The sequence below is a fragment of the Gadus macrocephalus genome, chromosome 8 (assembly GCF_031168955.1).
Source record: "Gadus macrocephalus chromosome 8, ASM3116895v1".
NCBI lineage: Eukaryota > Metazoa > Chordata > Actinopteri > Gadiformes > Gadidae > Gadus > Gadus macrocephalus.
This window is the reverse complement of record NC_082389.1, coordinates 18,183,708-18,205,657: the sequence shown is the minus strand read 5'-3', so window position 1 is coordinate 18,205,657 and position 21,950 is coordinate 18,183,708. Positions and strand designations below refer to the sequence as shown.

Genomic DNA, 21,950 nt, shown 5'->3' with positions numbered 1-21,950 from the left:
TAGCCCCCGAGACCGAAGGACAAGAAGGCTATTATTTGTTTTTATTAGCGGTTTATTTGTTTTTATAAGCGTGACGGACGACCGTTTACACATTTTATATATTACAATATCCCGAGTTTGAGAACTCAATCATGGGATATTGCCCAATATTCTGAGACAGCAATCCAATCAAATTGCACCATCTTAGGAGGTTCACGTGTAACGTAATAAATATATCGATATATATAGATATATTTATATTATTATTATTTAAATTTAGTAAGCCAAATACCTCTTGCCAAATACCTCTTGAGAAGCTATTAATACGGAGATGTTGGGTATTTGACAAATACCCAACATGCCACCCGGTGGAAAATGGGCTATTTGCAAAAAATGGGGTATTTGCATCCATTACAAATACTATTTGTAATGAATGCATCCCCATTTTCCACCGGGTGGCGCCAAATCTATGTTTTCTACCAAGATGACTTCTAGAGTAAAATAGTTAGTAAGACGTGGCCTCCATGCAATACACTTTTTCTTCCCGCAATACACTTTTTCTTCCCGCAAGTCACCAAGAGAAACGGACGTGATAAATACACGGAGCTATGATAAAACTTTAAGGTCCTCAACTCAGATCCAAAAGTTCGGAAGGGTAAGATTATTATTTCCCAATTATATTTTTAAGATCATGGATAATTTCGAAAAAAATATTATTATTAATGACGGGTTTTTTTTGCAAGAAAGATTGTTCGTTTCTAATTTATTTGTATGTGAAGCCAGTTCCTATTGTTTGTATTCTACCTCCCATTTCTATACCTACATTTAGTGCATACAAGTAGCCACAACATATATTTGCTTCTATTTAAAAAGATTAGCATATTATGATCTAGATTTCCTGATTCTGCATCAGGAAATCTAGATGGCATGCATGACTTACAAGTCAGCCACTGTAGAACCAATGAAGGAAAGATAGTAACGCATCCCCCCCCCCCTCCCCCCCCCCCCCCCTCACACACACACACACACACACACACACACACACACACACACACACACACACACACACACACACACACACACACACACACACAGGTAGACATAACAGTGATACATGCTTAGGCTTCAGATGCCTCGCAGAAGTTGCGGTTCTTGTTGCAGTCAGTGCCTCTTCGATTGGTACCCTCCCCCTCCCCCTCCTCCCTCCCCTAAGGAGGTAATTTATCATCTGAAGGCGCACGGCAACGCCCCCTATTATAATCAAAGCATTTCCCACTTTTTCTTTGCTGTGGCATTCTAACATGTGACGTGGTTCCTCGCCAACATGGCCACCAGATAAACTGGTTAGTGCTGTAGTTGGAGGAAAAGCGCTGCGATAACTAAGAAGATCACTGGCGGTTTCCCATGCAAGCAAGGCTAGGACCAACATGTCTAAAGTAGATATGGAAACAGATAGCTCATTGGAAGTCTGCTGTAATGAAACCACTAACAGCAGCAGCAGCAGCAGCAGCAAGGTATGGACTCAGCGGTGTGTCTATACCTGTGTTGGAATTTGTTGTTTACCTTACATAAACAACAATTTGTAAACAAGTAGCGAGGACAGGCCATTAGTAGCGCTCGCTTACCTGATCCATGCGATACTGGGCAAGGTTAATTAGTAACTTGTGATTGAAGCGACGCACAAAAGTCCTGCTAAGCGTGTTATAAGAGAAGTTTGTGGTTAATACAGCGCTGGTAGTTGCAGAAAAAGTGTGAATGAATAGCCTACTACATTGACAGAGATAGGACTATATGTCAATGGAATGCCGTTTCTATGCAGACATTAATATTCATTACTTACATTTCAAATGCTTATAAAGAGATTCTGTATTCAATCAGAAATAAGTAGGCTATAGTATATTTTTTCTCAAAATCCTCATTGAGAATAAAATTAAATAACTAACTTCAGTAGAGTGAAAAAATCTTCCTGTAAATGTAACTACATCGACAGGGCAATTTCTTTCTGTGTGGATAGTGTTAGCATTTAGTCATTTTGACTTTGCTTGTGCAGCCCTGCCCAGTGGTCCGCGGAGCATAAGGGTCCCAGTGTGTGTGTGCTCCGCACCACACCTCTCCTTTCACTGCCATGTCTGCCGGCTCCCCTCGCAGCACATCCACGCCTTGTGTCGCAGCCTTTACTCTGGGGCACGTCATAGGTTCCTTCTGTATGAGATGGCCACGTCAACTTTGAACCTCAGTCAGTCAACACAAAAAATTCAAATTACATTTTGGATAGTTATTTTGTAGTTGGGGCAAGAGGTGTCTAAGGTGTCTCCAGGAAACATGCATTAATGCACTCAGGCAAGCTGCTCACTGTGGTTCTTGACGCTAGTGAAGGCTCTTGCCGTTAGTGTCTGTGTTTGCCGTGCCTGTTGATTTTTGGGGCGGGGTGATTGTGTTAACGGCGAGTCAGGAGACCAGGAGGTGAGGTGATAAAGAAAATAGCCGCCACTGAGCGTGTATAAATAGTAGCGTTGAGAAACTGCCTTCTGTCACGAGATAAGGAAGGCAAAATGAGTATAGCTTTTATTGATGCATGCGTACAATTTGCATGTGTGTATGTGCTTGTGTGTGTGACTATAAACCGTAATATCATATCATAATCGTAACTGATGAGAGCAATGTCCTGCATAGACCGACGCCAAACATTCAGGTTTTACTACTCTATTCTCTTACCCTTGTCATTCTCTCACGGCTTGCTCTGGTGAATTACCTCAGAATTTGAATCTTATTATTTGAATCTTATTACCATGCAGTGGAAAAGCGGCATTTGTGCCTGAGGACAGCCCCCGGAGAAATATTTCTGGGTTGAGGGTCCGTGATCAAAGCCCTTCTGTGCACTACAGATGTCTTGCAGGTGGTCAATTTAGCTCAAGGCCTCCCTTTGACAAGAGGAATGTAATGATGCGGAGAGGGCCAACAAGGCTGTGTCAGGAAAGGCCATCCTTTCCTGAGTCTTTTTCTTCCGACTAACTTTTGTATACTTCCTTTAACCCCTCACTCTCGCTCCCTCATCAACCCGTAGGAACACCTCATCCCCCCGGACTCCAAGGAGCCTTCGTCCTCCCGTTCCTCCAGCGCCTCCGCGGGCACCATGACGTCCGCGTCTCAGTCCTCCAGGATAAAGTACCTGTCGCTGGGCGTGCTGGTGGTGCAGACCACCTCGCTGGTGCTCATCATGCGCTACTCCCGCACCCTGCCGGGGGCCGGCCCGCGCTACCTGAGCTCCTCGGCCGTGGTGTGTGCCGAGGCACTGAAGATCCTGGTCTGCTGCCTGCTGGTCCTCAAGGAGCACAGTGAGTCAGGGGCCGGAGGTCAGGGGACGGGGAGGTCTGGCCCTCTCCCCGCGCTGTTGTTATGGGCAACAAAACAGACAAGATAAGATAATGGAAGTAAAAACCAGTGAAGATGCGACACTAGAATAACCTTGACACTAATGCACTGTCGCAAAATAAAGTTGACCGAGGTGGAATGTTCCTGAAACACCCCGCCGGCCATTATGATTGGCTGTATATAATCTCCTTATTACATGGCTAGCTTCTAAAGAAATCAATATTTGACCAAAAATATAACGACAACAACAATTTTATCTTCTGGATTTAAAAAGGATTTTATTACTGGAATAAATGTCCAAAGCGTCCATTGCAACTATCTATTATCATAGAAGCAGTCTGCTATACTGAAGTAATGGACCGCTGCTGCCGTATTTGACCAATCAACATTGAGTATCCATATGCCTGTGAACCAGTGAGGGGAGGACTCCTGGCTTGACTCAAACCCGTGTTATCATTGGTCAATCAGCTCCCTGTACCGATTCTGCCTAAGGGCATTTAGTGTGAGGAAGCCGGTCAACAATGTTCACAATAGTTATTCAGCACATTTCTTACTTTACTCAGGTCTTTGGGAATCATTGTGCGTCCATACAGAGTTTGTAATGGCTGGGCGTAGGGCTGTTTACATTCCGGGGCATCGCCACAACAAAGGGATTCTGATTAACTATATCGGTCGCGGATGTTTCAGTGAAGCCAGGAGAGGCCCCGTTTGATTGTTTGATCGCATAATGTCTGCAGTAAAGTTGAACAGATGCACGTCTAATCCAGCTGACCCGGACTAGGGTGTGCATGCAAACATCCTGGGGGGGTTTATGGAGCGCGTCTTAACCCGTCCACGTCCTGACCGCTAGACTTCAGCCTCCGGGGCTTCCAGCAGCTGCTGAAGGAGGAGATTGTCCACAAGCCGCTGGACACGCTGAAGCTGGCCGTCCCTGCAGGGATCTACACGCTGCAGAACAACCTGCTGTACGTGGCCCTGTCCAACCTGGATGCCGCCACCTACCAGGTAGTCGGTGTGTGTGAGCGTCGCTGTGCATGCCGGTCTTTCGAGGACGGCGTACAATAGGTTTTAGCCGCCCATGTGTAAATAGCAACCTGGTGTTATTTGCATTGCATTGAAATGAGTGAATCAGTCCCACGCAAGCGGCCGCCGCAGGTCCTCTGCTTGGCTTGCTGCCTAACCCTGTTATGGAATATGAGGGAATGCATATTTTGGGTGGATTCCTCCGAGCCATAGCAACAGGACGACTCTGTGACTTGTGACTATCAATCTATTTAAGCAAAAGTGGGTCGACAGTAAGAGAAAAAACATAAACTACACTGTCCTGTCCCTTCCTAGATCCTTGCGTTCCTCCAACTACAGCACTAACCAGTTTATCAGGTGACCACGTTGGCGAGGGAACACGTCACATGTTAGAATGCCACTGCAACGAAAAAGTCTAAAAAACGTTGATTATAATAGGGCGAGTTGCCGTGCGCCTTCAGATGATAAATTACCTCCTTTGGGGGAGGGGGAGGGGGAGGGTACCAATCGAAGAGGCACTGACTGCAACAAGATACCGCAACTCCTGCGAGGCATCTGAAGCCTAAGCATGTATCACTGGTGTGTGTGTGTGTGTGTGTGTGTGTGTGTGTGTGTGTGTGTGTGTGTGTGTGTGTGTGTGTGTGTGTGTGTGTGTGTGTGTGTGTGTGTGTGTGTGGTAACCACCAGGTAACCTACCAGCTGAAGATCCTCACCACGGCGCTGTTCTCTGTGTCTATGCTGGGCAGGAGACTGGGCCTCTACCAGTGGCTGTCCCTGGTCATCCTGATGGCGGGCGTGGCCCTAGTGCAGGTACCGACCACAGAGTACTGCGGCCCTCTTTTCCCAGCGGCCATCTTAGTTCTCAATGCTAGCTGGATGCCAAAGAGGGCCTTGAGCGGAAAAAGGCCAGTAGGTGATTGGTCGGAGGATTGATAAGGAGAATTAAAGATGGTAATCCAGGGCTCCCTTGTAAAAAGAGATTTCAATATCTCAATGGGACTTCATCTGGTTAAATAAAGAAAAATAAAATAAAATTGACAGATGGTAATTAAGGCTAATTCCAATTAGAACAATCTATTATCTTTAAATTATGTTTTAATGATGTCGTAATTGGGGTAATCCCTATGTTCCCCGGGTCGGGGAACATAGGACCCGGGGAACATAGACACGCTCCCTCGTAATTAGTCATATTTAGCAATGTATTGAAACGTCCAGTCTCTAAGTTGAAGGCGGTTTCAATGACATTTTAACAGTTGCCATTTTAACTTCAGTATTCAAAACAAAATAGTCACAACACACAACAAGTATTGGCTTACTGGCTTACGTTAAGACATTAAACAATGTTGTCTGCCAAGACCAGCACGTCTTTCCATGTTTGACATGTCCCAACACGCTAATGTTGATTGACAGTGGCCTACCGATTCCCCGGCGGAGAAGCTGTCGGCGGGCTCCCAGTTTGTGGGCGTGCTCGCGGTGCTCATTGCCTGTGTGTCCAGCGGCTTCGCTGGCGTCTACTTCGAGAAAATACTGAAGCACACCAAACAGAGCGTGTGGTTGCGCAACATACAGCTAGGTGAGCGTGTGTGTGTGTGTGTGTGTGTGTGTGTGTGTGTGTGTGTGTGTGTGTGTGTGTGTGTGTGTGTGTGTGTGTGTGTGTGTGTGTGTGTGTGTGTGTGTGTGTGAGAGTGGAACAAGGTGATCAAGGTGATTAGGTAAATCCTTCAGTTTCAGTTCACTTTATTGGATACCCTTTCTTTAACAAATACAATTACAGAGGTATTACTCATTGGGACAGTTAGATTATAAACATATATTTGTATATATATATTGTAACAGATGGATTACTCTCCTGTCAAGCCATTAAGCAATAAGCCACTAAGGTTTATTTGGGCTTATTTCGTGAAAAAAATAAAATAAAAAATTACAATGCCATAAACTTCATCTCATCACTCTCTTCCGTCTATCTTTCCTTCCTCTGCTGGCTCCTTGGCTCTGACAGGTGTGTTTAGCTTTGTCTTCGGCCTCTTCGGGATGATCCTCTACGATGGAGCGAGGCTCATGGACGATGGGATGTTTCAAGGCTTCAACACTATCACATACACGGTGATCTTCTTACAGGTATGATCAAGTCCTCCTTTGCTGTGTGGCAGGATAGTGTAGTCATGACCAGGCCAGTACTGAACTCCCAGCCCAAAGGTGCCGTGTTCAAACCCCAGTATCTGAAGTCGGTTGCCTGTGTGCATGTTTAAGAAGGAATGTGGCTCAGGAGGTAGAGCGTGTTGGCTTGTAGCCGGAAGGTTGCTCGTTGGATCCGCGGCTCCTCCTAGCTTAGTGTCGAGGTGTCCCTGGTCAAGACACCTCACCCCAACTGCTCCCGGCAGTGAAAGTGTGTATGAATGGGTGATTGTTAGGCAATATTGTAAAGCGCTTTGAGTGGCCACTGGTTAGAAACGCGCTGTATTAATGCAGTACATTCCCCATTTAAAAGACAACTTTGGGACTTTTCCACCTGGACCCTATTACCCTAGTATCACCCTGCCGATACTAAGAATCAATATAAGGTAGGTGTCATCATTGTGGGTGTGTGAGTACGAGTAAGAGAGTGGCATGACTGTTAGTTGTGTATCTTGTATCTCTTCAAACTAACAGAGGTGCGTTTGCAGGCTGTGGGCGGGTTGGTGGTCGCTGCTGTTATTAAATACGCAGACAACATCCTGAAAGGATTTGCCGGGTCGCTGTCGATCCTCGCGTCCACAGTCATCTCCTTCTTCTGGCTGGGGGACTTTGTCCCTACCAGGTAAATACTTGCAAGGTTCTCTTCGAAAATACCCTGATGAATGAATGACCTGAGGCTGCTACTTCACACAATTCTCTCTCTCTCTCTCTCTCTCTCTCTCTCTCTCTCTCTCTCTCTCTCTCTCTCTCTCTCTCTCTCTCTCTCTCTCTCTCTCTCTCTCTCTCTCTCTCTCTCTCTCTCTTTCTCTTTCTCTTTCTCTTTTTTTTTCTTTTTTTCTTTCTTTCTTTCTTTCTCCCTCTCGTGTGTGTTTGTGTAGCTTCTTCCTGGTCGGTGCATTGCTGGTCATCGCCGCCACCTTTCTCTACGGCCTCGAGCGTAAGCCAGCCCCTTCGCCTGTCAAAGTCTAGGTGTGGATACTAGAAGAACCAAGTGCCTCCTTCACCTACTTCATCATCAGGGACAGTTTCTGCCCTCTGGTCCCCAGTGGAACCGGGTGAAGAGCCATGATCAAGTGTCCCGTTGAGATTGACCCGATCTCCAATAACCTGGTCCCAATGGCAATGGGACCGGCTAATGTTACTGCTGACTTGCACAGAAGAAGAAGGGGGGCGTAATAATGGCATTAACTCTTTTTAATATTATTGTGTCTTGAAGAAACTGTAATTTGTATTTGGGTACTGAAGGGAACTGTTCTGTTGTTTCACACACACGCATGCAAACACGGCATGGCACGCATTGTTCAATACTTGGAAAACAAATCCAGCGTCTACCCATGAACTGTTGCTACAATGTGAATGTTTTTTTATAGGTTAATATATTTAAAACCATTTATTCATGTTGAGAATTTAGGGTGTTTTTTTCTTGTACTTGTAAGGGTTCCGATGGTAATGTGTATTTCCTACAGGGACATGCATAGAGAGCAATTTTATAAATGAAGTTGTCGAATATGTTCTGTTACAAGTCGATTGATGCAGGGCTGGCAGCTCACTTAAAATGTAATGAATTCATTGATAAATGTCAGAAGCGCATCACATCCTCTCCTTTCACATGCATGCACATACTGCCCTCAACCGCCATCTCCGAATGCCGGAGAGCGGGGAATATCATTACTCGCCTCCATGGCAAGAGATGGAAGCTGAAGGGACTATTGAGATGGGGACATCAGGTACAGAAGGAGAGGTCACTCAGCCTAATCCTGTTTAAAACAAGATCCCGCTCTTGGAAATTAAGTCCTTAGCCTTTTCTGTCAACTGGTATCGCTTGGCATTAATAATTCCAGGTTTGAGGGTTTGATTTTCAAAAAGGCCTCCCAGTCTAAGAAAACATATTCACTCACGATACAGTGAGACGCTTTGGATAAAAGCGTCTCACTGTATGATGGACAGGTGAGGGCTCCCCTGAGCAGGGCAGATGGAGGCTGAGTCATAGGACTCTAGGGGTGGGATAAGATGGGGGTGGGAGGGGGGTACTTGAAGAACATGAGGCAGTGATAGGCTGACATTTCTTTTGTTGGTTCTTCTTGCTTATTCAACTAGTTGACACGATTCCTGCTAAACTGAATGAAGTGTGGATATGGCGTGTTTGTGGAGCTGTTCCCTCCCTCCCGGGGACTACAGATGTAATTAAGCTTGTAGCAGCTCTGGTGCCATCTATGCATTATACACTGTCCCTGCGAAATTAACCCATCAAAGAATCGAATCAATTATTAAATGGGACCGTTTCATATCTAATCACACATGATCAATGACTGTGAATTGAGGTCTCTCATGGACAGTTTCTATCTGCAAATGTTGTCTTCTACATTAATAGTTAAATGTATTATTGGTCAAAGTAAGTGTACTGCTTGTGAAAGAAACCAAAATGTACCCCCCCCCCCCCACCATCCCCATATAGCATTACGCAAGTATCTTTACATTGAGCTAGCCCCCCCCCCTTCCTCTGGCTGTAATCCGGATTCAAGAACCTTCCATCCAGCACTGATGCAATTACAGTAGTAAGTAGTCATCAACCAACACCTCATCCGTTTGTTGCTAGCTTGTGGATGTTTGGTGGCAACAATCCAAATCATGCACTTGAATCATGAAGAACTTTGAAACAATCACATAAATAACTTAATCTTTTATTCAATGTGGTAGCAGCACACCCTTCCACGACCTGTAACTCCTACAGATATCCTTACACCGGAGCCAGGAGGTACACAGAATGTAACTCTTATGAAATATCAATGGTGAAGGAATTCAGTAAACTTACTTAACCTTTATAAAGCAGTAACAATAAATCTAAAAGCCTTTAATTGATGCGCACCTTACTTCCAGTTTCTAATTATTTGATAGCAGGTGATGATTCCCATTCCTTTGATTCCAAGCTGCTGCTCTACAAACTGTTTGTGAATGGTATTTATGGATTTTCAACTTATAGTGTACGGCGGATATACTTAAAATGTTTCTATCTTTATAGCTCTGAATGTGTCCATGGAAAGTGGTACTCAATGGAATATGACTTTTGAAATTACCCGCAGCAAAATAAGAACTTTGCTTATAAATGAGATATCAATGAATAACTACTTGAATACTGTAGATGGGAGTACTTTTCCCGTGAAAATTAGAGGACAACTGTTTTCTGACCTTCCAGGTTGGGATTCGTGAGTAATTGATCAACTGACGGCGGTTTTGGGGCTGGGGTGGTTCTTACACCACAGAGATGAGTTTCATCCCATCGCTGGATGTCCAAGTCAATGCACATTCACCTCCATCCAAAGCCCCATCAGCAGGTATCAAGTTGTAAAAATAAAGAAAATAAGGAGAAGTAACGCCATTTCCACGCCGCTACAACACCGTTTAACTTCTCTTTCTCTTTCTCCCTCATGCGATTAAATACAATATGATGCGGGATGCAGTTCCCTTTGTGGCACACACACTGGAGCAGAACGTTGGTTCCCCCTGGCCCAAGGGCAGACCGTCCGCTGGAATATACCAGAAGTGGCCCAGAAGCCAAACAGAGCTTAATACAACGTCGAAGGACTGGCTGGACACACGCCTGCTGCTACTCTTGGCCCTCCTGAGTGGGCCAAGATTAACTACTTCCCTGCTCTTTTTTGTCATAATGCGCCAATAAACACGAACCAAAAACCAAAGGGTGACCGCTGTCTCTCTCTCTCTCTTTTATTTTGCGCTTTTATTTTATTTATTTTGCGCTTTTATTTTGGCGGGATGACCACGAGGGGGGGCCCTCGCCTGGGCCTCCACATGAGCACCTGGGCGTCGTTGGCGTTGGGCCGGCCCAGCGCGTTGGGGGGGATGGGCTCCTGGTAGTTGAGGATGTGGGGCTGCTCGTGGTGGGCCCGCCCCACCAGGGAGGCCCGTGAGCCCAGCGGCCGGTCGGGGTCCACGGCGATGTCCACCCGCATGCGCCAGCGGACCGTCTGCAGCACGATCCTCTCCTGCAGGGTAGGCGGACGTGGAGAGGTCCCTTTACAAACCGAGGCCTGGAGGCTAGCAGGTTTATCTCTGTACTAAAGAGGCTTCTCTTCCTAAAGCCATTTCAGCCTCAGCCGTGTTACACTCAGCGGTCTGAACTTCTTAATGAGTGGATCCATAAGGAGACAGACACCTTCTCTATAGAGGGCGTCCACCTCTGGTTCAGATCCTGAAAACTTTATTCATTATCCATCAGACAGTGGGGGCAAATAGTGACTCTGGAGTGGTGAGAGAGCCAGAGACAGAAACAGAGGATTCTAACCAAAAAACAACAAAAACACAACGCAAATGCATGTAAAGCACAGACAAGAAAAACAAAACAGAATCATTTAACGTGCAGCAAGTTTCCCCACAGAGTGCGCCTAACCCCGGGGCCAGCAACCCGCGGCTCTGGGGCTGAATGTGGCTCCTCCACCTCTCTACAGTGGCTCCATGTTGCTTGGAATTTATTTTTAATAAATACATTTTATCTATATATTTTTTATCTCAAAGGGATCACCTCTTATTTTGAAGATCACAGTGGTCCTATGACACTAAAATAGCTAAATAAATTGGTTTTAGTATTAGGTCAACCAAAATAAACGTCATATCCTACACCCCCACATTTCATAAATGCAACCAACTATAGGTTATTGGTTATTTTATATGTAGTATAACTAAACACAAAACGTGAGACGCTGTGTTATCTTCATTTTAAGGGTCGAACAGGTCTTGTGGCTCCCGATGGATTTATTCTGGTGGGAGAGGGACCAGAGATGGCTCTTTAGGGCGTGAGGGTTGCCGACCCCTGGTTCAACGGTGGTTCCCGTGTGTCCGTACCTTGGTGACGGAGTTCATGGCGACCAGCCAGGTGATGAAGCTCTGGTCGCGGGTGATGTGGGTCAGCATGGGCGTGTTGCTGTTGCTGATGGGCACGGCCCAAGTGACGCTGGGGTAGAAGTTGTCGTTCATGCAGACGGTGAGGCGCGAGGCCTTGGAGGTGGGGCCGGTCAGCGTCACCGTCTCCGTGGTGTTGCCGTACCACGGGTAGCTGCCGCCGTCCGAGTCGCTGATGGCCTTCACCCGGCCCTCACGCAGCTCAGGGAGCTCCCAGCTGGACCTGGGGGGGTGTGTGTGTGTTTGTGTGTGTGTGTGTGTGTGTGTGTGTGTGTGTGTGTGTGTGTGTGTGTGTGTGTGTGTGGATGGGCAGCAGAGCGTATGGAACTTTTCAGAAACACAGGTGTAACTCAAAATGCGCACAAACACCACACACACACACACACACACACACACACACACACACACACACACACACACACACACACACACACACACACACACACACACATCTTTACAACTTTCACCTAAACTTGTGGGTGATACTTCATGAAGTCCCCCCCCCCCCCATACACACATCTCTCTCTCTCTCTCTCTCTCTCTCTCTCACACACTCACACACTCACATGCCAATGTCCCCGTAGGTGTTGTAGAACTCCATCTGGGTGCAGGCCTGGATCCAGCCCACCACCCAGGTCTCGTTGCGGGGCACCGGGGGCATGACGATCCCCGCGGAGGCCCGGAAGTACGGCGTCTTGTAGCGGAGCACGATGGGCGAGTTCTCCTCGATGACGGTGGCACACTGGTCGATGGAGGCGGAGACCTCGTACACAACGATGTTCTCCCGCCGGATGCGCGGCTTGCATGCGATGCTCTGGAGGCATCCCATGGTGCTCGCGAGCAGCAAAGTACTTAGCAGAACCAGGTAAGAAAGGTGCCCAGGACCACGAGCCAGTCCGCTCATTGGTTCGTCTCCGATTCGACCCTTGCCTCGGAGAAGAGCAGGTTCAATCTCCCGAGTGTCTCCTCATGTTTGAATGGTGCTGGGTCACGTTAAATACCAAGACATTTCGACCTGGAAATAAAGGATTGGCGGGGGGGGGGGGGGGGGGGGGGGATTGTTTTGGTATAAAAGTAAGCAATATACAGCTTTGTATATCTTTTTAATTCAATGTATTAGTGAAACGGCTTTGAGAGCGGGGGGAAGGTAGCACTGAGCTCCGCAGCCTCCTTCCCCCTTTCGGTGTGCCGAGTGCCGCACTGCCCTTGGTGCTTGTCCCCAAAAACTGCGATCCGGCCTCCCCCGGGCGGTTCTGCAGGACCCCTGACGACCCCTTTACACCGCCTCGAATCCCTTCGTCCGGCCGCCGCGCGTCGGTGCCCCTCGATCCTCGTGCTGTGCTGTGGGCTCCGTGTTGTCATGTCAGGAGACGACGGGGGCAGCAGGTGCGTCAACGAAGGGCGAGATGCCTTTTGTTTATTAGCCTACATTCGCCCGATGCCCTCAAAGAGAGGAACCGCTGCAGGACGACCACGAGGTGCTCGCGCGCTCCATCCCGGTTGATCCGGTGTTGTGGCAGAAATCAATGCAATCTCGGCCAATAATGTGGACACACCGGGCAAAGGATGGGTTTGAATTTAACGTCTGCCGTGCAGCACACGTCCATTCTTGAAACATAAGGTTTGCATGAATGGTGCGTCGTGAATGGATGCACCGAGGGCGCGTACGGAAAATATCCAAACCTTTTATCCAGCGCACGAGATCGCCTCGAGGAGGTGTGCTAATAAATCAATATCCTGTTTTTCACCTTGTCAACATCGTCGCTTCTAATGACCCAAGTCTTAATGCATCCTTCCCTGGTCCGTTAGCCGGGCGGTTCAGTGTCGACTTGGTGCTGATGCTGAGGAAACAGGGCAACGCGAGGGAGGGGCGTCACCCGACCTCTGCATCACGAAAAAAAAAAAGAATGTGCAAGTGGGCGTGTCATCGTGGCGCTTGGCACGCCCATCTGCGGTTCTAATCAGCGTTGCCAGATTTGGCCAGATTTCCCGCCCAATCTGGCAACCCTGCCTCTTGAGCGCTGGCAACCAGGCGCTGGCAACCTGCAGTCAGGGTTGCCAGATTGTGAGGGAATTCTGGCCCAAACTGGCAACACGGTTCTAATTCGCTGCCCACGTCAATCACGGAAGTGCAGCAAGCGCTTTGATCGCGTGACGTCATCCCAGCACTGACACGCATTCACCGTTCCTTCAGTCTGCGCTCAGGAGTCTCTCCTTCGTTTGTCGTGTCTGTATTTTATCTCTCCGTGGCTTCGCTGACCGGTTTATGGTGCTCCGCTCTGTATTCGCTCTATACCAGCAGGTTCCGAACATTTTGTCCCGGGTTGCGGTGATGATGAAGCCCCAGGTTGTGTTCGTTTTGGGTGGCCCCGGCGCCGGGAAAGGCACCCAGTGCACCAAAATCACGGAGGTAGGACGTTTAGCCCGGGTACATGTGAACTCGGGCGAGATAGATTGCTCCGATAGATTCATGTTACTATTGTCGGATGAAAAAGTTGAAGTTCGAATGTTCAATTGGTTTAATTTACTGTCAAATAACGCACTTCCGGTTGTCCTCTGTTAGCCGGCTAGTTAGCCTCAGTCTTTATTGCTGGTCCTGGTCCTGACAACTCTGGCTACAGCCAGTGCCAGTGGGAAATCTGGTCCGATCTAGCAACACTGTTCCTGGTATGGACCAGTCCTTATAGAATGACAATTCTTTCACCTTATCCTCAAAAGGAAACCATCCTCTCATCCCAGAACAGGCTCAGTATAAACTATTGCAATTTTTCAATTGTACTTTCGACCTAAGTAGAATTTAGGGGAGGAGGAAGAAATGTGTAACAGATAGTGTCCAGAGTGGAAAGGCTGCTTCCTAAACCCCCATTAGAACCAACTAAAGTCAAGATATCCCTCATCCAAGAGTTTCAGCACTCTACAAACGATGTGTGGCACCTGGACTACCAAAGAAATCCTTGAATCAAGTGTGCAATGTGTTCACAAAATGGCCACACCACATACTGCCCTTAACTGTGTGCGATGTTGACCATGTTAATCGATTTTTGCAGTTATAAATATGTATCACAATAATTTTCCCCATGGGAAGGTTTCATTCATATGAAACGAGGGTTACACATGAGAAAAATAATTGCCATTTTGATTACCTAATGAAATTAGCTAAATAGACAAATATGTGTTCAAGTGGAATACAGTTACTACCTATTGTTTAAATCTCCGCAGCAAATGTAGCCAAATAAATTATGTTCATATTTATACCTTTTTATATTGACAATGTGTGTATGCTGTCTTCTGTTGGATTTGATAGATATGTCACAACTCTTTATGAGCTATCTATTTATTTTTGCACTGTTGGAACTTGTCACTTTAGGTCCACGCACCAAACTCACTGTTGACCGTTACTTGGATGCCCAGACCACCGGATTTAGAATCTGTCAACCCCTACATAATAGGGGTTGTCTTAAGAAATAAAAAGTTTCAACCACATCAATTCAATTGATAGGGAGCTGTCTTTTTAATATATCTAGATTTGAGCTGCTCCATAGTACATAAATGTTTGTCGTGTTGTCACTAAGTGACAGAGAGTTGGGTTTCTTGCCTTAGAATAGCAGTGGATCTACCAGACAAACCTGAAGGGCTGTTGAGTATAGAAATCTCATTCATATGAAAAAGCCTGAGTCTTTCCGAGCCATAAATTCTTGACCTTTTTTTTTTTTTTGCACTTTTCTCATTAAAGGCAGCATTCATAAAAAGAATTCTCTCTCTCTGCTCCGGTCTCTCCCTCCCAGAACTACAGCTACACCCATCTGTCCGCCGGGGACCTGCTGAGAGGCGAGCGGGCGCGGGAGGGCTCTGAGTTTGGTCAGCTCATCGACCGCCACATCAAGGAGGGCCAGATCGTCCCCGTGGAGATCACCATCAACCTGCTGAGGAAGGTGTGTGCGTCCCGCCGCGGGGAGGACAGTTTAATGTGGCTCCGGCCGCTAGATTTAAAAAAGCCACCACAGTTATGTCCTTCTAAAGCATCCAGTCAGATGTGGTAAGAAGCAAGTTAGTTACTTAGTTTGAAAAGTTTAGTGACAAAAGGGCAAAGTTGCAGGGTTGTTCTGTTAATTAAAATCCCAGTTTCTGGTCGACTTCTGGAATATTCCATCAGTGTGCCACTCTTTGCTGAGAAGGTTCCTTAATTAAATGTTTTTTTTTCTTCCTTAAAATATATTTTTTTTTTTCTTCTGATTTTGTTCTTTGAAATATCAAGTGGCCCATCTTTAATTTCGACGTAACTAAATGCATAGACAATGATGTGTGATTAATTTAAATTGCATATTTGTATTGGTCTTTTTTGGACTTTTTTCTTTTTGCTGTGATGCTCAACAAAATAAAAAAATAAGAAAATATTTAACCTTTATTCAGGGAAGGCCATTGAGAGCAGGAGAGACGCCCTGATTACAACATAAAACTAAAAACTGAAATACAAACGTAAAATAGATATAAACAGCAGGTCAAACATCACAACAACATTTCAATACATGTAAATAATACAATGCAAGAATGGGACAAATAAGAAAGCAATTTAAAACACAAGCAATGCTTATTGAATGCGACTTCAATCATCCCCTGAGCGTCTCCATGCTGACCCTGCCTCCGTCTGGACCCTCAGGCCATGGAGGAGACCATGAAGGCCGATGAGAAGAAGTTCCGCTTCCTCATCGACGGCTTCCCACGCAACGAGGACAACCTGCAGGGCTGGAGCAGCGTCATGGACGACAAGGCAGACGTCAAGTTCGTGTTGTTCTTCGACTGTAGCAACGAGGTACCGACACCCGGCCGTCACCGCATTGTACAATATCTGGTCTGTGGGGTTTTCCTACTGCGTAGAAGCCCCGTCACATGAAGGACCCGTGTTGAATGGTTAAACCCTTAATCGAACCCTTTAACAAACTACAATCCCAAGAGCATGATGGCCTTGTGATGTAGCGCGACACGTTTACTACTGTGTGTTTGTAACAGTGGTTCCCAGCCCTTGACTTTAGGTCTACAGATTCATGGTCAAGAAACTACAGATTCATGGTCAAGAACTTACAGATTCCTCTACCTCATATTCCACCTCATGCATGTAGCCTGGGATGTTTAGATAGATACACATGCAGTGGCTGACCAAAGAGTGCCAGCACCCCTTTATACACGATTATTACTGCAAGAAGGCCGGAGTCGGAGTCGGTAGAAACAGTCAGCAACGCTGCTTATTCTCCCGTCGTGTTTGTTGAGGAAACACAAATTAACCAAACATCAATGGAAGACATTACAGTGGAAAACCTATGATGGAACGCACCAAGTGACCCCCTCTTGATAGAAAAACCGCCATAACATATTTACAATCATCTCTATTATATTTTGTTTTATTTTTTTTACATTTGTCTATGTCAGGAATAAAATCCCATGTACCAACCAGCATAACACAGGTTGAGAAACGTTGTCGGTGTTGTTGTATAATAAGGCACGTCTGGTAAATACTGGGTTATTCCCACAGGTTTGTATCGACCGATGTCTGGAGCGAGGCCAGCACAGCGGACGTACCGACGACAACAGAGAGAGCCTGCAAAAAAGGTACCTTCATTGATTCTCCTAAAGCGGTGAGCATCGTGTTATCTACTGGTACACTATCGGTATTGGGGACCAAACCAGGTACCTTGGAGGTGGAGTGGGAGCCATACATCCTAATCCTGTCCCTATCCCGCTCCTATATGTGTCTTTATACAAGGCATCCTTGCTATAGCAGATGGGCCTCAAGCATCAGTAGCCTGGCCAAGCTAATATTATAAGCCCTTTCATAAAGAGGAATTACCTTTAACATTTTTAGATGCAATAAAACGACCACAGTTGATGATGTCATGACAAAAGGCGAATATCAGCATATAGAAGCTCAATGTCTGGATCAGCCTTTGTGTAGCATATGAATTGCTGTATCTGCCTCCACATGTTTCTTCCTCCTGCTTCAGGATCCAGACCTACCTGCAGTCCACGCGGCCAATCATCGATCAGTACGAGAAGCAGGGCAAGGTGCGCACCGTGGACGCCTCCCACAAGGTGGATGAGGTGAGCGAGCCGTCGCAACGCATGGTAACCAAGGGAACGGGCAGGGGGCGGGCCCATAGAGAACAACTCCCCACCAGGGGGCGGGCCTCCCTACCATGGGGCGGGCCCATAGAGAAGAGCTCCCTACCAGGGGGCGGGCCTCCCCACCAGGGAGCGGGCCCATAGAGAAGAGCTCCCCACCAGGGGGCGGGCCTCCCCACCAGGGGGCGGGCCTCCCCACCAGGGGGCGGGCCTAACCATATATATATATATATATATATATATAATCAATCACATACTTGTTTAATATATTTGATATATTAAATTGTCATAAAGTATTTTATCTATATTTAAATCTATCATGAGCTCCCCCTGCTGGGGAGTTGTGTGTGTGTGTGTGTGTGTGTGTGTGTGTGTGTGTGTGTGTGTGTGTGTGTGTGTGTGTGTGTGTGTGTGTGTGTGTGTGTGTGTGTGTTATCTCGCAAAAGTGAGTACACACCTGACATTTGTGTAAATATTTTATTAAATCTATTCATGGGACAACACTGTCAGTGTACAGCTTGATGTATAACAGTGTCAATGTACTGCCCCTCAAAATAACTCAACACAGCCATTAATGTCTAAACCGCTTGCACCAAAAGTGAGTACAACCCTCAGTGAAAATGTCCAAATCGGGCCCAATTAACCATTTCCCCTCCCCAGTGTCAAGTGCCTCGTTAGTGTTAAATGGTCTCCGGTGTGAATGGGGAGTTGGTTTGTTAAATTTGGTGTTATCGCTTTCTCACTGGTCTCTGGAAGTTCATCATGGCACCCAGTGGCGGCTGGTGGTCAAAAATGTTGGTGGGGCACAGTAATAGACAGAGGGTCTGGGGTTCCCCCCCCCCCCCCCCCCCCTATAAAAGAAAGAAATTGAATTTAATAGATTTGATTTCCTGTATTCTGGTGCATTTTGGGGAGATGGCTACTTCCTATTACCTATTACTAGACCCCGAAGCCATTTGTTTTGAGAATATTGGCTGGCTGATGAAGTTATTGGCTGGCTAGCCGGCTCAACCAAAACCTAAATGGCTGCTGCAGCCGGCAAATTTTTTGTGGCTACAAATGGCTGGAGCGGCCACACTTCATGTCTATGTTATACTGATTTACTGATATTGAGACCAATCATGATCACTGTCCTATAGCGTCCATTTTTTGTGAGTCAATGTCTACTTCAAATGCAGTTCGAAATATTGGACAGTTGCTTAATTTTGTTCATATGCAACAGGCCGAAAGACTAAATTAATATGTAACTTACTGGTTCCTTTTAAGTATAACATTGCTTGGAGAGTCCAATTCCTCCACTGAAAAGGGTGGAAAGTGTTTACAACACTCTACTAGTTAGCGATCTGTCTCTTCTCTACATGTAGTTGTGTTGTGCGAATGCTGCTGAGGGAGGTAGCCTATTTGATTGATTCTCTGAATTGTCCAATCATGTGGTGATAACAAAAAAGAAAAGCGATACCATTGGCCTGGGGCTCACACTGGTGCGACCCGAGGGCGAATTTTCTTGCGCCAATGAAAAGCTGTCTCTGTTTGATAGACAGCAATAAGTTAGCGAGCTTACATTGACTTCAACGTAGGCGGCGCCCCTGACTTTGAGGAGGGCTTTATTTAAAATGACCAATAACTAGCCTAGCCCAAATCATTGACGTTCAGACAAATTTAATTGGTTGCTGGCAGTGACAAGTACATCACACAATTAAACGAGGATAAACGCTATGTATTTTTGTTGATTTATTTTGTATTGATAATAGTTGATTAATAGTTGGCAGATATATTCAAGTGAATATTTCACGGAGCGGTGGCGCCCTAGCGCCCTCTATTGACCCACCGACACTGAGGGCACCTCATGGCAAAGAACTCGATGAGAATCTTAAAAAAAGAATTGTTGCTCTACATAAAGATGGCCTAGGTTATAAGAAGATTGCCGACACCCTGAAACTTAGCTGCAGCACGGTGGCCAAGAGGCCAAGGCCAACGGTTCAACAGGACAGGTTCTACCAGAACAGGCCTCGCCAAGGTCGACTAAAGAAGTTGAGTGCACATGCTGATCATCATATCCAGAGGTCTTTGGTAAATAGAGGTAGGAGTGCTGCCGGCATTGCTGCAGAGGTTAAAGGGGTGGGGCGTCAGCCTATCAGTGCTCAGGCCATACGCCGCACACTGCATCAAATTGGTCTGCATGGCTGTCGTCTCAGAAAGAAGCCTCTTCTCCAAATGATGCACAAGAAAGCCTGCAAACAGTGTGCTGAAGCCAAGCAGACTAAGGACATGTGTCACTGGAGCCATGTCCTGTGGACTGATGAGACCACGGTCAACTTATTTGGTTCAGATGGTGTCAAGCGTGTGTGGCGGCAACCAGGTGAGGAGAACAAAGACAAGTCTGTCTTGCCTACTGTCAAGCATGGGGGTGGGAGTGTCATGGTCTGGGGCTGCATGAGTGCTAGGGTTAGCTACAGCACTGGGGAGCTACGGTTCATTGAGGGAACCATGAATGCCAACATGTACTCTGCATGTTGGCATTCATGCAGAGTACATGTTGAGTACGGAAACTGGGCCTGGGTATTCCAGCATGATAACGACCCCAAACACTCCTCCAAGACGACCACTGCCTAGCTAACGAAGCTGAGGGTAAAGGTGATGGACCAGCCGAGCATGTCTCCAGACCTATTGAGCATCTGTGGGGCGTCCTAAAGCGGAAGGTGGAGGAGCGCACGGTCTCTAACATCCATCAGCTCTGTGACGTCGTCAAGGACGAGTGGAACAGGATTCCAGTGGCAACCTGTGAGGCTCTGGTGAACGCCACGCCCAAGAGGGTTAAGGCAGTGCTGGGAAATAATGGTGGCCACACAAAATATTGACACTTTGGGCCCAATTTGGACATTTTCACTTATTAGGGTTGTTCTCACTTTTGGTGCCAGCGGTTTAGACATTAATAGCTGTGTTGAGTTATTTTGAAGGGACAGTACATTTACACTGTTATACAAGCTGTACACTGACTTCTTTACATTGCATCAAAGTGTCATTTCTTCAGTTTTGTCCCATGAATAGATTTAATAAAAATATTTTCAAAAATGTGAGGGGTGTACTCACTTTTGTGAGATACTGTATATATAATTTTTTGGTATGTGCCTTGAGCATATGGATTGAATCGGTGGGGGAAACCATCCGATTGACCTTTTAAGTCCTGTTTATTCTCTTTATCTTTGTGTTTTCCTCAGGTGTTTGCTGACGTGAAGGCTATCTTAGACAAGGAGGGTTGAGCGCCACCAACTGCCAACATCTGTGCTCTTCATTTAACTTTAGATTTGTATTTTTATTCAATGCGATTACACTCTGTCCATTTGTAGCACTTGCTTTTTCAGTCCTTCTGTCTTTTTGAAGATGCTGTAATGCTTGTTGAAGAGTGTGCACTGTGTGAATGGTTATGTATGTGCGTGTGTGTCAATAGATCAACTGATCGATAGATCAAGGCCTTTGCATAGGAAACACTATTTGGGTCACTGCGGCATTTATAATCCTTGTGCTAAGGGGTCTGGTATATTCTGGGGACATAGGTTCATAATATTTCCATGTAGACTGTGTGCCGTGGAGGAGGGGACAAGTATCAAGCCTTCAGACCAAACAGGTTATTTTCTAATGACGCACGGGGCAGACCTCCATCTCTTTTTTTTCTCTTAAGCGGCCAATGGCGTTCACCGTTCAAATGAACATGTAAAACAACCGTCAGGGTGGTCTGACTGAAGGAAACAGCACGGGAGAGGCGCTTTAAGGTTTGATTGGTCCTGTTGTTCAAAGGAAGGGATTTATTTTTGGGAACAGTAGGATTGTGCGCTATGTACAAACGAGTATATCATGAGACTTAACCATACCGAACTCCAACTCGATTCCTGCTCTCTTTTTGTGCCATGGCTAGTCAGGCCTTTTCTTTTGATTAAAAAGGTGACGTTTACCTGTTGCAGTGTAACTAAAATCTATGATGGCCATGGGAAAAAAGGATGGCTTTGTTTCCACATGATCTGAGGGCAAATTAAACAATGAAAAACGTATGATTGGCTTGTTATTCAAGACTAATGTTTCATGTTAATCATATTTGGATTATGATTGTGTTGTAGATATATCGGAACAAGGTGTTGGAAAATAAATGTATTTTGCCTCTATGAAATATGAAATAAATATGAAAAATACATGGAATATGGCAAGTAGATGTGCTTTTTAACGTGTAATAGAATTTCAAAACAATCTAACTGCAACTAAATCAGCGCTTGGAAGTTCTAAATCATTGATGTCATCTTGCTGCTGAGCCAGCAGAGGGCGACATACTAAAACTCAAAGGGCGAACTAGATATGAAGTTCCACCAAGGAACGTTTTAACT

General features: G+C 46.1%; 3 protein-coding genes across 5 annotated transcripts; 2 read left to right on the top strand and 1 right to left on the bottom strand.

Annotated features, from left to right (window-relative positions):
• Positions 1-489: 489 nt before the first annotated feature.
• Positions 490-8,941, top strand: LOC132463484 (UDP-N-acetylglucosamine transporter-like). Of its 3 annotated transcripts, XR_009527033.1 has the most exons (9): positions 1,254-1,493; positions 3,044-3,314; positions 4,202-4,356; positions 5,062-5,184; positions 5,785-5,947; positions 6,374-6,492; positions 7,038-7,171; positions 7,428-8,127; positions 8,291-8,941. XR_009527033.1 is itself a non-coding variant. In XM_060059707.1 (8 exons), exons 2-8 carry the CDS (start codon positions 3,113-3,115, stop codon positions 7,516-7,518), a joined length of 987 nt encoding a protein of 328 aa, XP_059915690.1. In that variant the 5' UTR covers positions 490-634; positions 3,044-3,112; the 3' UTR covers positions 7,519-8,941. The 3 variants fall into 3 exon arrangements, 2 of the variants coding, with proteins under 2 accessions (XP_059915690.1, XP_059915689.1); XM_060059707.1 differs by lacking the exon at positions 1,254-1,493 and adding an exon at positions 490-634 and having other exon boundaries at positions 7,428-8,941; XM_060059706.1 differs by having other exon boundaries at positions 7,428-8,941.
• Positions 8,942-10,256: 1,315 nt separating this feature from the next.
• Positions 10,257-13,346, bottom strand: fam78ba (family with sequence similarity 78 member Ba). The gene is made up of 3 exons (XM_060059708.1): positions 12,030-13,346; positions 11,407-11,686; positions 10,257-10,550 (listed from the first exon to the last, which is right to left on the bottom strand). Exons 1-3 carry the CDS (start codon positions 12,365-12,367, stop codon positions 10,308-10,310), a joined length of 861 nt encoding a protein of 286 aa, XP_059915691.1. The 5' UTR covers positions 12,368-13,346; the 3' UTR covers positions 10,257-10,307.
• A 243-nt stretch (positions 13,347-13,589) lies between these two features.
• Positions 13,590-21,623, top strand: cmpk (cytidylate kinase). The gene is made up of 6 exons (XM_060059710.1): positions 13,590-13,873; positions 15,249-15,395; positions 16,121-16,273; positions 16,991-17,067; positions 17,460-17,556; positions 20,796-21,623. The coding sequence occupies exons 1-6, from the start codon at positions 13,730-13,732 to the stop codon at positions 20,835-20,837; spliced, it is 660 nt and encodes a 219-aa protein (XP_059915693.1). The 5' UTR covers positions 13,590-13,729; the 3' UTR covers positions 20,838-21,623.
• The last annotated feature ends 327 nt before the right edge of the window (positions 21,624-21,950 follow it).

Excerpts from the sequence above, each read along its gene's own strand:
- LOC132463484 (XM_060059706.1), top strand. The coding sequence starts at position 1,407 with ATGTCTAAAGTAGATATGGAAACAGATAGCTCATTGGAAGTCTGCTGT. Across the intron at positions 1,494-3,043 it reads GCAGCAGCAGCAGCAGCAAG|GAACACCTCATCCCCCCGGA; the intron begins GTATGGACTCAG and ends ATCAACCCGTAG. Across the intron at positions 4,357-5,061 it reads TGGATGCCGCCACCTACCAG|GTAACCTACCAGCTGAAGAT; the intron begins GTAGTCGGTGTG and ends GGTAACCACCAG.
- fam78ba (XM_060059708.1), bottom strand. The coding sequence starts at position 12,367 with ATGAGCGGACTGGCTCGTGGTCCTGGGCACCTTTCTTACCTGGTTCTG. Across the intron at positions 11,687-12,029 it reads ACCTACGGGGACATTGGCAT|GTCCAGCTGGGAGCTCCCTG; the intron begins GTGAGTGTGTGA and ends ACACCCCCCCAG. Across the intron at positions 10,551-11,406 it reads CCATGAACTCCGTCACCAAG|GAGAGGATCGTGCTGCAGAC; the intron begins GTACGGACACAC and ends CCTACCCTGCAG.
- cmpk (XM_060059710.1), top strand. The coding sequence starts at position 13,730 with ATGGTGCTCCGCTCTGTATTCGCTCTATACCAGCAGGTTCCGAACATT. Across the intron at positions 16,274-16,990 it reads TCTTCGACTGTAGCAACGAG|GTTTGTATCGACCGATGTCT; the intron begins GTACCGACACCC and ends TTATTCCCACAG. Across the intron at positions 17,557-20,795 it reads CCTCCCACAAGGTGGATGAG|GTGTTTGCTGACGTGAAGGC; the intron begins GTGAGCGAGCCG and ends TGTTTTCCTCAG.